The sequence below is a fragment of the Magnolia sinica genome, chromosome 2, assembly GCF_029962835.1.
Source record: "Magnolia sinica isolate HGM2019 chromosome 2, MsV1, whole genome shotgun sequence".
Taxonomy (NCBI): Eukaryota; Viridiplantae; Streptophyta; class Magnoliopsida; order Magnoliales; family Magnoliaceae; genus Magnolia; species Magnolia sinica.
In genome coordinates, this window is record NC_080574.1 from 25,642,423 (window position 1) to 25,658,156 (window position 15,734).

Here is a 15,734-nt window from a genome sequence, read left to right on the forward strand (position 1 = left end):
ATCTTAACTCGTCGAGCTTCGACACGATTTTCAGGCAACTTTCCCTTGTCAAGGTATTGGCGGATTGGATCGATCCAGGATGGTTCCGAGTCGATTGTATTGACGGCCTCGCTAATTGGTTCATTTATACTCGGCTTATCGACGTATTCGACAGGGACGGACCTGGGTATATCATCTTCATCAGCGGAGGCGAGCTTTGCTAATAAATCGGCTTTGCCGTTTTTTGTACGAGGGATCCGAGTGACACGACAGAGTTGAAATCCATTGATAAGTTCTTTCGCTTTCTCCATGTATGCTCTTAATTGGTCTTTCCATGTCTGGTATACACCGGTAACTTGATTAACAACCAACTGAGAATCGCTGAAAACACTTAGGTGCGTGACTCCCATGCTAGCGGCGAGTCGGAGGCCGAGTAACAATGCTTCATATTCTGCTGTATTGTTCGACGCTTGGAATCCAAGTCGTAAGGCATCGTATATAGGTATGATCGGGGTTTTCAGCACAACCCCAACCCCACTTGCCCTCGAGTTGGAAGAACCGCGACAAACAGTTTCCGGGAATAGGGCAGGGTAGGGTCGGGGGAGCGGTTGTTGTTGGAACCGCAACATCCTTTGGCATATCGTTGGGGAGTTCGGTTGGTGGTGTTCCTCGGCAATAAAATCAGCTACGGCTTGCCCTTTGATTGCTACCTTCGGTCTGTATTGAATGTCAAACTCACTCAGTTCGATAGCCCACTTCGTGAGTCGGCCGGAAGCTTCTGGTTTCTGCAATACCTGGCGAAGCGGAAGATCGGTCATCACGATGATGGTATGGGCATGGAAATACGGCCTGAGTCGGCGAGAGGAAGTTATTAAAGCCAATGCCACTTTTTTCAAGCTTGGGTATCTCGTTTCTGCTAGCAATAACGCTTTGCTGACGTAATAAACCGTATCAAAGCCGAGCTAACCGCTGCCTCGGATACTGCTAGGTAAAGGAGCAGGGACTCCCCTGATTCGGGTTTTGATAAGAGAGGTGGAGAACCGAGATATGATTTTAATTGTTGGAATGCCGCTTCACATTCTTCCGTCCAACCCATTGTTTGTCTTCCTTTCAACTGTTTGAAGAAAGGGAGACATTTATCCGTGGCCCTGGACAGGAACCGATTAAGTGCTGCGACTCGTCCAGTCAACCTTTGGATGTCCTTAATGGTTTTAGGGGATTCCATATCAATCAAAGCCTTTATCTTCTCAGGGTTTGCCTCTATTCCTCGCTGACTAACCAAGAAACCGAGGAACTTTCCAGAGCCCACCCCAAAAGCACATTTACTCGGATTCAGCTTCATCCGAAACTTCCGTAGGATGAGAAACATTTCTTCCAAATCATTCACATGATCTGCCGCGTGTATACTTTTGACGAGCATGTCGTCAATGTATACTTCCATGGTTCGGCCTATAAGCCGAGCAAAGATTTTGTTAACTAATCTTTGATAAGTTGGGCCGGCATTCTTCAGACTCGGTAACACTAAAGGCCTTTGTCGGTGACAAAGGTAGTTTTTGATTTATCTGTTTGATGCATTGCAATTTGATTATACCCTTAATATGCATCCATGAAGCTAAGGAGCTCATGTCCGGCGGTACTATCTACTAGCTGGTCTATCTTTGATAAGTTGCGCCGGCATTCTTCAGACCAAATGGCATCACTCGGTAACAATAAAGGCCTTTGTCGGTGACAAAGGTAGTTTTTGATTTATCTGTTTGATGCATTGCAATTTGATTATACCCTGAATATGCATCCATGAAGCTAAGGAGCTCATGTCCGGCGGTACTATCTACTAGCTGGTCTATCCTCGGAAGCGGAAAGCTATCCTTTGGGCAGGCTTTATTTAAGTATAGTCAATACAGACTCGCCACTTCCTGTTGGATTTCTTTACAAGCACGACATTCGCGACCCATTCTGGATAGTGTATTTCTTCTATGAAATTAGCCTGGAGGAGTTTGTTGACTTCTTCTTCAATGATGGCGTATCGTTCAGGGCCCGGGCGCGTCGGATCGGTCGATATGCGGATCGATGTTGGTCGGTGAGTCATCACGAGGGGTCGATCCGGGCATATCTTCATGACACCGAGCAAATACGTCGGCGTACCTACGGAGCGGGGTTATCGTTTTCTTTCAAGGGGGGTTAAAGACAAGCCAATTGACCCTTGGATCCATCTGTTTCACCAAGGGGGAGATAAGATCTTGCCGCCCTCGTTCATGATCTGCCCGAGGGGTTCGATCGTTGATATGTTGATCGGACTTTTGTCGGCGGTTCCCTTTACTATCATGTAACAACGCCTCGCATCTTTGTTGGTCTCCTTTGACAATTCCTACTCCCGATTAAGTCGGGAATTTTGAAAGATGGTATGTGGATACCACGGCCTGGAGGAGACTCAATGAAGGTCGGCCGAGTATTGCGTTGTATACTGAGGGTTGATCGACGACCAAGAATTCGACCATCATCGTCGTCTGATGTGGGGCACTACCAGCGGTGAGTGGTAACGAGACAATCCCTTCGGGCAGTACTTGTCCTCCGGAAAAACTGATTAACGGGGTCCGAACTAGGCGTAACATGGATCGTTCGATCTCCATTTTGTCGAACGCCTGAGTAAACAACATGTCTGCAGATGACCCCGTATCGACGAGTATCCGGAACACTTTTCGGTTAGCAATAGTCAAGGTGACAATCAACGCGTCATCGTGGGGGTGATAGATACCTCGGGCATCTTCCTCTGTGAACGAAATGCAATATCTTTCCCTTTTCTTCTCATTTGGTGGCCAATCTATAATCATAAGCTCGGACTTAGGCTGACTAAGTTTTCTCGCATGATTCATTCGAGCATTGTTTGAGTCGCCCCCACCTCGCGGACCGCCGATAATTGTCCGGATTTCTTCCATAGGCTGACTCTCGGTCGGACGTCCCTCAGCTATTCCAGCTTTAACCACATGTTCTTTGAGTCGTCCGTCCTTTATGAGTCGTTCGATCTCTTCTTTTAGGTGACGGCAATCACTTGTGTTATGCCCGTGATCACGGTGATAATGGCAGTATTTATCCTTGTCCCGCCGATTAGGATTACTCCTGAGCTTACTGGGCCAGTTGACAAAGCCTTCGCTTTTTATTTCCATCAATACCTGTTCCTGAGTCTTGTTCAGGGGGGTATATGTGGAAAATCTTCGATCTGGTCGTTTGCCTGACCTTCGCTCATCACGCGCTTGATCATCCTTGCGCTTCCTTCCTCCGGCCGAGTCGGCTTCCTTTTTGGCCGACTCTTTGACCAAAGTTTTGGTTTCACGCAGAATTTCCGTTTCTTCGGCGTTTCCATACTTATCCGACCGTGCCATAAATTCTGCTAGAGTATCGGGCGGAGTTTTGTCTAGAGAAGCCAGGAATGGCTTATCTCTAACTCCTTGTATGAGCGCATTGAGAGCCGTTTCTTCTGAATGTTTTCGAACCTGAAGGGATTCGAAATTGAAACGCTTGATATAATCTTTCAATAGTTCTCCCTGCTTTTGAACTATGTTGTTCAGATGTGCAGGGGGCTTCAATTTCTTTTTTCCACCGATGAAGTTGGTGAGGAAGGCGTCGCTCAGCTCAACGAATGAGCTGATGGACTTTGGTTTCAATTGTTTGAACCACAGGTTGAGCTACATCGGTCAATGTAAGAGAAAAGGCCCGACACATTCCGCATCCGAGGCATCGTGGAGCTCCATATAGGTTCAAGCATTCGATATGCTTTGTCGGGTCGGTCTGTAGGGGGTGATTTGAGGTAATCGAAACCTCTCGTGCAACCGAGCCTTCATTACGAGTCCACAAAGGGGGACGCCTTTGCTTCGGATATGGTCGAATACATATTCGGCCATGCTTCATGTCCGCCATCTCTTTCGCCATTTCTTCTCGCACTTCTCTTTTAAAATTTTGAATATCGGCTTTCCAAGGTTCACTGCTCTCTGCCGTGCCTTTCATGGAAGGGCGGTTGCGCCTTCTTCGCTCTATCTCGTATCGAAGATCGGTCGGGGGCAGGGAAGCGTGGGCCGACTGCGCTAGATGGTTCTGATTCGCCTTGGGGTTGGCTCGGCCGGAAAGATTGCGGCGCCGAAGGTTGAGGATCAACCGCCGCCGACGTGCGTGCGCTGTCTCCCCTTGAGGATGCGGGAGTGGTTGCATTTGCTTCTGATACATTCGTTCCAGATCTGCTTCATCATATTCATATCGGATCGGATTTCTTAAACCTCCTGGTCCAACCGCCCATCGTTGCGACCCCGCTGATTGTTGCTTGTTCTGGCCGCTCCTCGTTGGCGGTTGTTAGGTGGGTTCTGGGCTGCGGGGACCGCGACTGGACCCGCTGGCCCTGTAATCGCAATCTCATTCAAATCTTCTTCTGGGACCGTCCTTCTAGTCATCACCATGAAATTTAATATAGAAATATGAGATGGCTTTTTTGTACGGTTCCCACAGACGGCGCCAAACTGTTGATGCAAAAATCTGGTTTGTCTTCTTGGACCTTCGTATACCTGCACGGAAAGAGGACAAAGGAGACCCTGGCTTGAGCAGGGGACCCTCCGATGCCAAAGTCAGGCCTGGATTCTGGGTCTAAATGTATTGAGGGGTTTTGAGAAAGAATTTTTGCCTTACCTCACAAGACGATGGAGGTTCCTCTTTTATAGCTGCTGGAGCATTTAATCGTACGAGGATTCTTCTCCTGATATCGTGGGCGGGATCCTCTCCTGGTATCACGGAGACAGGATCGTGCCCATCTCCAGCCTTCATCCGATCCCGTGAGCTTCGGGGTCGGGGATCTTATCCCAAGATATTCGGGATGAGGCGCCTTATCTTGCGCTGGCCGATCTGATAAGAAGATCGGCCCGATGCATGCCCGGATTGCTGATGTGTCGTCCGAACCGACTTAACTTCTGTCTCGGTTTAGTGAACCATGCCTCGGATCTGACACATCCTTTGGCGACCCGAGGCATTAAGTCCGAGTCTCCGAACTCTGTATCTTTTATCCCCAACAGCCTTCATGATGGGTAATTCAGAACATACATTTGAGGATGCTTTTGGCCCATGGTTCTTCTATCATAGGGCCAACGCAGATGGATTTTCTGGATTGCTGAAAAATGGACTACACTCTGTTTCAGTTGTCGGGCCAAAGCGTCATGTAAAATGCATCTTTAAAATTTTTTTATTTAGCTTCTCTCCTGAATCAATGGAGGAGGATCAAGAACAAAATCCATTACTCTCTCACCCAACAAGCTCGAGCTCGACTCGAACCACTAGCTCGACTCAAACTCGACTTGACAGCTTTGGCAAACAAGCCAAGCTTCAATGTTGAGATTGAGGCTGAGCTCGAACTTGAGTACAGCATGGACAAGCCGAGCCGAGCTTGGCCCACCTCGACTCGACTCGGCTCGATGCCCACCCCTACTCAACACCACGTAAGGACTCGATGGGCCACCGTGATTTATTTTTATTTTATCGACGTCGTCCATCCGTTTTTTCAACTCAGTTTAGGACCTTCTTTCATACCTATATCCACTGAGGTCAGTGGATCCCTGTCTGAGGGGCCGCTTGATGTGTCTTATATCCACACCGTCCACTTTTCCAAATCATTTTAAGTTACCATCCAAACAAGGAAACGGTGGTGATTGAATGCCCACCATTGAAACAGTGGTGATTGAATGCCCACCGTTGAAAACTTCTTAGGGCCCGACCACACAAATATCAACTTAATCCAAAACTTTTGTGGCCCAAAAAAGTTTTTAACGGTCAATTATCTGTTTCCTATGGTGTGGTCCATCTAATCTCCTGATTTTTTTACTTATGTTTTTTTTTTTGGACTAAAGTAGCAAAATGATCCATAAAAAAAAACGAAAGATGTGAATATAAAACATCGCACTGGCCTTGCAGTAAAATGAAGCACATCCAAAGTTAAAGTGGGCCACATTGTAAGAAACAGTGGAACAATAAAACCTTTTTAGGGCTGCACTGATGTTTATTTGCCATTATTGGTACATGTTTAATACTGACTATTTTATATGGTGTGGTCCACTTAAGTTTTAAATATGATTTAATTTGAGCTCATGCCTAAAATAAGGATCCTGGATCAAACCAGCGAGTTCACATATAAGACAGTTCTGTTTGCACGGGCAAGCAAGCAAGTTGCAGTTCAGGTGTATGTGGAAATGCCTCCATGACGAACTCGGCCCGAGCTGCTGACCGAACTGAGCCGAGCTGGCCAGTCAAGCTCGAAGACCGAGCCGAGCTGAGGTCAGCCAGTGTTCGAGCCAAGTCGATCGAGCTGAGGCCAGCTAGACTCGATTCAACTCGATGTACACCCCTAGAGACAACTTTACCGAGTGTATGATAGTCAGATCCGTGATAGGATTCATTCTCTTAGTAGGTCTTTATAATCGTGTCGGGCACCTTGTCTGATTAATTGGCTCGCTAATTGTGGCCACGTGGCATGCGATAGTTCATTCCCCTTAAAGGCATGCGTAAGGGTCCATGTCACCGTATTAATAATGGAATGCGTATCATCGAAGAATGATCAAACGAATATATCTTCGGGTGCGAGTATAATTTCTGTGAGTACTAAAATTGTAGTGTCAACATGTGGCAGCTTTCCATTATTTCATGTTACAACACTGAAAATGGATGTAAATCGTTGGCATGCACACATGAGCAAGTCTAGCTCACGTTCCTTCATTGGCTGAGCAGTATATAGTTTGATGATGTATTTTGCAAATTTGCTCTTTTCAACTGTCGATACAACGGTTAGTTTAGCCAATCAGTCAAGTGGTTTGATTGATCTAAGTCAATTGGCATTTTTCATTCAAAATGAATATACATAACCATTCTGAACAGTTATAGAAATAACTGTTCGGTTATCTATTTGCAAAACACAGTTTGCCCCAATTGGAAATTTACTTACCAAAGTTTCTATGTGATTTTTTCATAATTGTTGCACGCAGAACCATTAAGACTTGTCAAGTCTTTGGAATCTATTCACCAGCAACCAAGGCACAGCTAGCGGATACATGTTTCACAGCCGGATTTGAAATTTATTTTGATTTTTGGTTTCATTTCAGTTTCTCTCCTACTTTTGATGTTTTTCTTGCATAAAAAAAACCTTTAAGTAAAACCACGTGACAAAGGAAACAACGGGGATTAAACATCCACCCTCGAAACCTCCTTTCTAAAACCTCCTACTAGTCTATTATGATGTTTATATGCCATTCACACCGTTCATAAGGTTATTTATAATAGTATGAATTGAAAACACAAATATATTAACTTGATCCAAAACTTTTTCTCCCCTGAATGTTTCAACGGTGGACATTCAATCCTCATTATTTTCCATCATGCGGCTCACTTTAATTTTGGATCTACCTCATTTTGGACTCATGCCCAGACATGATTTAGAAAAACGGGAGGGTGTGGATTTCTTAAAAACATCACAGTGAGCCCCACCCAACTTCCGTTAGAAATCGTACTACAAGTCGACCGGAATCCTCATACATGGATTGGGCACTACCGTGTCCCTAACTTAGGAAGGGACAAGGGTTTTGAACCCCACTGTGATGTGTGGGTTTCATCCACACTGTCTATTCATTTTATCATATTGCTTTAGGATAAAAGCCCAAAAATGAAGTAGATCAAAGTTTCAAGTGGACCACACAGTAAGGATTAAACGTTATGTGTTAGACATCCACATATGTGTGGGCCACTGTTATTTGTTAGACATCCACACCATGGATTTGGTGGGTCCCCTCTAGGTTATGGGATATCTCAAAAGTCAGTCCTATATGGAACTCAGGTGGGTCGCACCATCTAAAACTGTGTGAAACATATCTAAAACATCTAAAAGCATTTGGTGGGACCAATACAAGTTTTAGATATGATTGAAACTTCTTATGACCTCTGGTCCAAGTGGGACAAACAATGGATCGTCTGGATGTTTGAACCACATCTCAGTGTGGTCCTATAAATGATCATGAAGTTTTCAATGGGTGGGTAACCTTAAACTATTCTATGGTGTGGCCCACTTATATCTTGGATTGACCTTATTTTTAGGAATGGTACATCTGATTGGTGGTTTGGATTTCCAACACAGGTCATGGTGGGGCCACATGGCTCAATCTTGGGAAGCTCCCATAAGGCCGACCTCATAGTTACATTTCCCTACACATACATACATATACATACACACGCACACACACACAAAATCATAGCACAAGCTGGATATGTGCAGAGCATACTTGCAAACCCACCCAATCACTAACCAAGCTTAAACTAACATCACAAATCCACCCACGCTCATTTTAGTTATACCCATACCTAGCCATATGAGGCCAAGATCCAATGTCTTCGAGGCCTATTTGACCCATTGACATCCCTCTTGATGAGTAGAGCGGCCTACATATTGCCCATACCGACAAGTTGTCCATATGTATAATTAGTTTTATATATATATATATATATATATATATAAATGCATTATTGGTGCTGAATAGGTGACGACCCTAAAATGGTAATAAGAATGTGAATTCTCTCTCACACCCTAATAGAGAGTAGAGACTTTTTTATATAGATAAAATTATAAATACATACTAAAAATGATTTAAATGAGAATTTCATTATGATAAAAATGAAGGTGGTTTTGAATATTTGATTTTGAATTTGTCTCATCTCTTTATAGGCCCATAAACCCAATATCCTATCATGAATATGAATATTGATTTTAAACCAAACATCATGAAATCTAGTGATTGACAATACTCGTGTGAGGTCATCAAGAAGTTCGTCCATTGTGGAGATAAATCGAACATCAAAAGGTACTTTTGAAACCTTGTCTCGAATAAAGTGAAAGTCCATTTCAACATGCTTGGTTTGAACATGAAAAATTGGGTTGGTTGTAAAATATGTTACGCCAATGTTATCACAAAAGTATCGGTGGCTTTGGGAGAAAGATACCAAGTTCTTCAAGGAGAGACTACAACCAAGTTAATTTGGTTGTAGCACTTGCAATCACATAGTACTCAACTTTTGTGCTTGAGCATGAAATAGTTTGTTATTCGCGAAAACTCCAATATATAAGGTTAGAGCCCATAAAGATAGTATAATCTCTAGTAGATTTATGATCATTGGGGTAATTGACCTAGTCTGCATCCAAGAAGGCAAGAAAAGTGAAGAGAGTTGTTTAGATAAAATTATAAACTATAAGTTAATGTAGTTTTTAGATACCAAAAGATTCTCTTAATTGTTGGCCAGTGAATTGTGGACCAATGCATGAATTGACAAACTTTGCTTACACTATATGCAATGTCTAGCTGCGTAAGTGTCAAGTATAATAGGGCCCCAACAGTACTTCTATATAGTGTAGCATCCTTAAGGGGTTCGTGAGATGTGACAAATAATTTGGTTGATAGTGCCATAGGAGTGGAGATGGACTTTGATTCATTCATATGAGTTCAACAAAGGATGTCAAGAATGTACTTCCACTGAGAATTTTCAAATACCTTAGAATGAAGGCATGTTTTACATTGAACATAAATCCATTAGACATCATCACTTAGTTGAATTTTTTATACCACTAGCTAGAGGATTGTTTAAGTCCATATGAGAACCTTAAAAGCTTATATATTTTATACTTTTGACATGATTCTATAAGCCTTTATATTTTAATTCACCATTTAAAAATACAGTTTTATCATTCATTTAGTAAATTAGAAGACTTAATAAAAGTAATGACAATTAAATTATGAACGGATATCATCTCAGAAGTAGGAGAGTATGAATCAAAGTGATCAACTATTAGCTACTAACTTAGACGCATATTTCAATTAATTCATCAACTTATGTTTCTTTCTTAATATTAAATTTTTTTCTTTAAGAGATAGGTCAATTAATTTTTACATGTTATTAGTTCTAATAGATTTTATCTCATTTGTGATTGCTTCTTTCTAAAATATAACATCATGTGAATACATAATATCTTCAAATGTGACAGGGTTACCTTCTAGTTTGGTTAAAAATACATGAAAATCAAGACCATGGTCATTGACAACCCTAAGCCATATACTTTTTCTGATTTTTGGTTTAGAATGAGGTTCTTCTAGGCCTATAGGATTCGAGTTAGAAAACTCATCTATTTTTACAGAAGAGGAACCCATATTGTTTTTTAATCTATAAAGAAAGCAATTATTATATAAAACTCTACATCTTTATATTCCATTATAATGTTTTCACCAATATCTAGGAATTTGCAAGCAATTATTACATTAATACCCTACAAGTACATACTAAGATATTCCGATGCCTAATTTAACTTTTTAAAGATCTATTAGCGTAACATGGGCAAAAGAACCCTAAAATCCACAATAACTAATAATGGGTTTTCTATCTTTCCACAATGCATTAGGGTTATCTTAAATTTATTTGCAAGAACTGAATTTAAAATACAAGAGGCAAAATAAAGAAATTGAAACTAAGCAACATAGTAATCACAATATTAATTAGTCTTATTTTAATATTTTATTGCCCATTATGTTGAGTAGAATATGGAGTAGTACCTCGTGAATAAATTTATTACATTCACAAAAATTATCGGAATCCTTCAAAGTCCATTCACCACCTCACCTTTAAGGACTTTCACTCTTTTCAATTGATTTTTTACTTCATTTTTAGAAATAATGAATTTAGAAAGTGCTCAATCTTTAAATTTTATCAAGTACATACATACACGTATAGATTAATCGGAAATGATAGTACTATATTTTTTACCTTATCTAGTTAGAGTTTCTTTAAGATCATATATATCATAGTAATTTAATCCTAATAACTCAGAATTTCTTTATACAATAGAAAAAAAAAATCTGCTTACCTTGGACTGGAAGCAAGATTCATACTTTTCAAATGCATTGTTTTCTAAACTAGGGAATACACCATAAGTAGGTATATTTCTAATAGATTTGACATTCATGTGACGTCTACCATGCCACAAAGAGACAAATACAATATGTAAGTAGAAATAATTTTATTCAATTCAACGTTTAGTTTGAACATACCAAGTTCATGATTTGTATAAATCTAATCCTTTGTAATAGTGATCAACTCATAAATATATGTCAACTTCTCCATGTGCAAAGTTGTCTAAGACCAAGTTCTTGCAGATGTCCAGAACATGAAGAACAATGGCTAATATAATAGCTTTTCCTAAGGTAAATATAAATTCCACATTTCCCTATTCAACCACGTTTGTAGTAACAGTGTTGCCCATCTGAATCTTACTATAGGTTATACCCTCTTCATATGATTTAAACTAGTGTCTATCATAACACACACGTATATTATCACCCACATTAATCCACCACCCATTTCATGGTCCCAATTTGATCATATTAACCTCCATGATAACTACTACAATAGGTGGCTCCTCGGTCAGATTTACTTGAGATATGTTTTTTTTTTTTTAAAAAGAAAAAAAAAAAATTTTTAAAAACTTTGATTTTTTTGAGTCAGTTTTAGGTTATTGAGTTTTCCCTTAAACTTAAAATTTTCATTTTTCTTGTTCAACAATTTGATTTTTGAAACTTCATCATTTGATTACCCATTTTTATCTTAAAGCCTTGCCTATCCCTCGATATGAAGATGAATGATGAAAGGTGGCTTTAGAATCTTTTTAAGATTAGGGTAATTTTTAGATAATTGCAGCCACTCGAAGGATTTCATCTAGTTTAATCCCTTCACAGATAATCTAATAAACTATCAATTTCAATTTGTTTGTCTGCTAAGTTACAAACTTGTTATCTACCATTTGGTATCTAAAATACTCACTAATTGCATTTTTTCACACCCACTTCTTCTGTCATATATGTTCACTAAGTTAATTTTCGAAACATCATTTAATTCCTTATTTTTATCCTATATCCTTGCTTCTTTCTCGATACGAAGATGAATTAAGATGCTTTCTATGGATAACTCATTAATTTTATGATGAATAGTGTTTTAAAATCTTTTCAACATGGATATAATTTTTCAATGACTACCATCATTAAGAGTTTATCTAGTTTAATCCCCTCACAAATGATCTAATGAACTATCAAATTCAATTTGTTTGTTTGCTGAGTTACACACTTGTCATCTACCATTTGATATGCCTACTAACTGCATATTTTTTTTAGCCTGTTTTCTTATGTTTTATACTTCCTTTTCAAAGAAACCATATTTTAGTGAAGTAGAATAATTATAGAACACGTCATATGGTGGATTCGAAAGTGCAACGACTACAGGATTTTTGCATAGATAATCATCTTTATCCCACTTCTAACGGACAACAGATAGCTCCAGTTCATGCAAATCCGGCTTCAGGAATTTATTGCATAAGTCGCCTGAAGCATGGTGAGGTACAAGAACATTTCTTCCTCCACTTTTTATGATGTTGCCCATAGAAAATTTCCAAATGAATTAACTTATTGTAGTTCGAGGAGTTTCCTGAGCTCATAGGAGCCATCTATCTTCAAACTTGTTGAATCAAATGTAGGGAAATAAACTCAAACATAAATAAATCAATGAAGATTTAGAACTTCATCACGCTCTTTGATGATTGCAAAAGCAATAGAAAATTGCCCATGTATCTAAATTTCTAGCTAGAACGAAACATAAAAGTAGTCATTGTCTTTGAGATAGTTTGCGCTCTTAGTTGTTTTGACCATTACAGTAGGCTCTTTATGCATTATCCTTAGGATATATACAACACCTAGCCTATATTTAATCCCCGGCATGCACAAGCCATAGAAAACCTAACACCACCACTCTTCCTTCGTATACTTAGTTATTAGAGACGATGGAATGTGTTAACCCTAGAGCAAGAGAAACTTCCAATCTTAAGTGTAAAATAGCTCATTACAAATCTTAAGATGCACAAAACCGCTTGTTATCATAATGTGGGCGCACTCCAAAAATCAAGAGATGTTTCTCAAAAATGGATGCAGTCTTATGCAAGTGACTCCGACAAGATTAAGCCCATCCGATTAAGCTTATCATGGTTGGATCCGCACACACCACCACGCATGAGTATCGTGCATTCGCACCCAGTTGACTGATTTTCCCTAAAGGCTGGCCTTGCACATGCGTGAGGAATTGAACACAATGTAGTACTTTGAAAAAGGTTCCGGTGAAAATGCTTTATAAGCACTTCTCACTCCCTCTCCTTATCCAATGTGGAGATTAGATTAATGTTTTGCACTGAGGTATTTCAAAACAACATCCCCAAACTCACTAACAATCGACCCAAACCATCCTCTAACAAAGTGCAATCGAAGAAATAACAGTATCCTCTGCAATGGTTGGCCTTGCACATCCACATCTTCATTAGCAAAGATAATAAAAAAGATCTACACCATAAAACTGCCAAGGATTTCATTGTTGCATGTAACATGAATCATATAGGCAAATGCAAAGTATTATAAGATAAGTTCACAGAAACTGTATTACATACAACCCCAATATCATATCACAGAAACATTAATACAAACAATCTCGAACATCATATCATCTAAAACACAACAACTTTAAATCCAACCTTCTGGAAGAAATGTCGGAAAACAATAATGCAGCTCTCCTTTATCTCACATAAATGAAAATCTAGGCTGTAGATTCGAGAAAAGGGTAGTCGGTGTACCCCACAACCGGATCTAGTGAATAGAAAGTGTTTCTGTCGTACTTGTTAAGAGGCGCATTAAGCTCAAATCTCCTAGGCAAATCAGGGTTAGCCAAGAACAAGCGGCCATAAGCAACTAGGTCTGCATAACCGCTAGCAATAGTTTTGTTCCCTTCTTCTCTGTCATAGCCTCCGGCTGCTATGAAAGTCCCCTTGAAAGCCTTTCTCATAGGTACGAGACTGTGGGGAGTTTCCAACTTCTCATCTTCTGTGACCATCCTCGGCTCGACCATGTGGCAATAGAGGATTCCATACTTGTTTAGTGATTCAGCCATGTAAAGGCCGAGGGCTTCTGGGTTTGAATCCCCAGACTCGCTGTAATTGGCAAAGGGAGAGAGCCTGATGCCGACTTTATCAGCTCCAATCTCATCAACGACGGCCTCGACTACTTCTAGAGCAAAACGGCAACGGTTCTCTAAGCTTCCACCATACTTGTCGGTTCTGTCATTAACTTGATCTTTCAGGAACTGATCAATTAGGTAGCCGTGGGCTCCATGTATCTCGACTCCATCAAAACCTGTATGCATCCACAGAAAGAATGTGGGCAAGATTCAGACTCACGTGGGCACATCATACAACAATGGGAGAACTGATGGCGGTGGTGACAAAGGTGGAGGTCAGGTTTGGGTTACATCATGGTCTGCCCGGGCTCAACGCATTTACCAAACAGAGGAAGTAAACCTTGACCCAACTGCAACCTATAAACCATGACCCGAACTTGACCTATTTAGCGAACGGGTCTAGAATTTAAACCCATGGCCAAATTATTAGGTGCAAGACGCAATCAGCTCAACCCATTTACCTTAGCATACCTCATTGTAAGGCCCAATGGTACTGAGAAAGCAGGTTTGGAGATTAAACCCCTGTATAACTATTAATAAGCTTCTTGTAAATGGTCAGGTGGGATCCACCTGAGCCCGACCTGTTTACCTAACAGGCCACATTTTCAGGCCTGATCCCAACTCCCAACCAGATAAGAAACAAGTGAACAGGCCAACATGACACATTGCCAGCCATACATGGTCCAAATTTCAGCAATCATGAAAGGGATGCAAGCTTATTTCTGACATTTAGAACAATGTCGGCAGTCACATTACTATGCTGCTCATGTAGAGGAAACTACAACACGTTAAAGATCAAACGAAATGCAATTATTCTAGATGCAGCAAAAAACAAGTGGCCAAAATGGTCTGGCAAGGTGGGACTGTTCATCTGATATCTATGTTTATGGGCCATGATGCAAATATCATATAACAACCAGATAACGATGGCTTCATGTCAACTTTGATCCATTGAATGTGGATGGCCAGCCATATTTGTTTTTAATGGCCAATTTGTTTGCACCAATCAGACAAGGTTTGTTTTGCATGGTTATAGAGCTCTGTCCCATCCACTGGATTGAACATGCCATAACTCCTTAATTAAACAATACTATACAGATCATTCATAAACTTTTTTAATGCGACTATAAACAGAAACTGAATCTAGAAATTTGAAATTCTCTTCTCCCACTGTGGATGAAATGAACCTCTTACCTGCCTCTATGGCATTCCTAGCAGCAACTCTAAAATCGTGGACGACTTGAGGAATTTCATCTGTCCTTAACCGCCGTGGAGGTGAGAACTCTGGAACATTGACACCACTGGCACGAAGCTGAGGTGTCAGTGGCTTGTCAGAAGAGGAGATGGGAGCTTGCCCGTTGGGCTGAAATCCTGTAAACAGGAATTAGATCAAATTACTTCAACGACAATTGAGATGGGGGAGGCCTTCATGTCCTGATAAACCAACAAAAGCATCAACCCAATGATTGAGTAGCAAGAAGATGAGAAATACAAAAAATAGAAACATTTCCACTTGTTGAAGAGAAACAAAAGGGTTCCAGAGCTCAATCTGCTGATTAGCGCTTTACAGTACACACATAAGGACCGTTCAAAAAAAAAAAAGGAGACCCATATAAGAAGGTTCCATTTTAAGGGCCCATGGACATCTGCTGCATACTTTC

The 15,734-nt window shown here is 40.7% G+C and overlaps 1 protein-coding gene across 1 annotated transcript; it reads right to left on the reverse strand.

Moving 5' to 3' along the window:
• Nucleotides 1–13,407: 13,407 nt before the first annotated feature.
• LOC131236736 (putative 12-oxophytodienoate reductase 11) lies at nucleotides 13,408–15,457 on the reverse strand (the record flags this gene model as incomplete). Its single annotated transcript, XM_058234135.1, has 2 exons — nucleotides 13,408–14,249; nucleotides 15,268–15,457. Coding segments are annotated over 2 exons (783 nt in total), but the record flags the coding sequence as incomplete, so codon positions are not given.
• Between the last annotated feature and the right edge of the window lie 277 nt (nucleotides 15,458–15,734).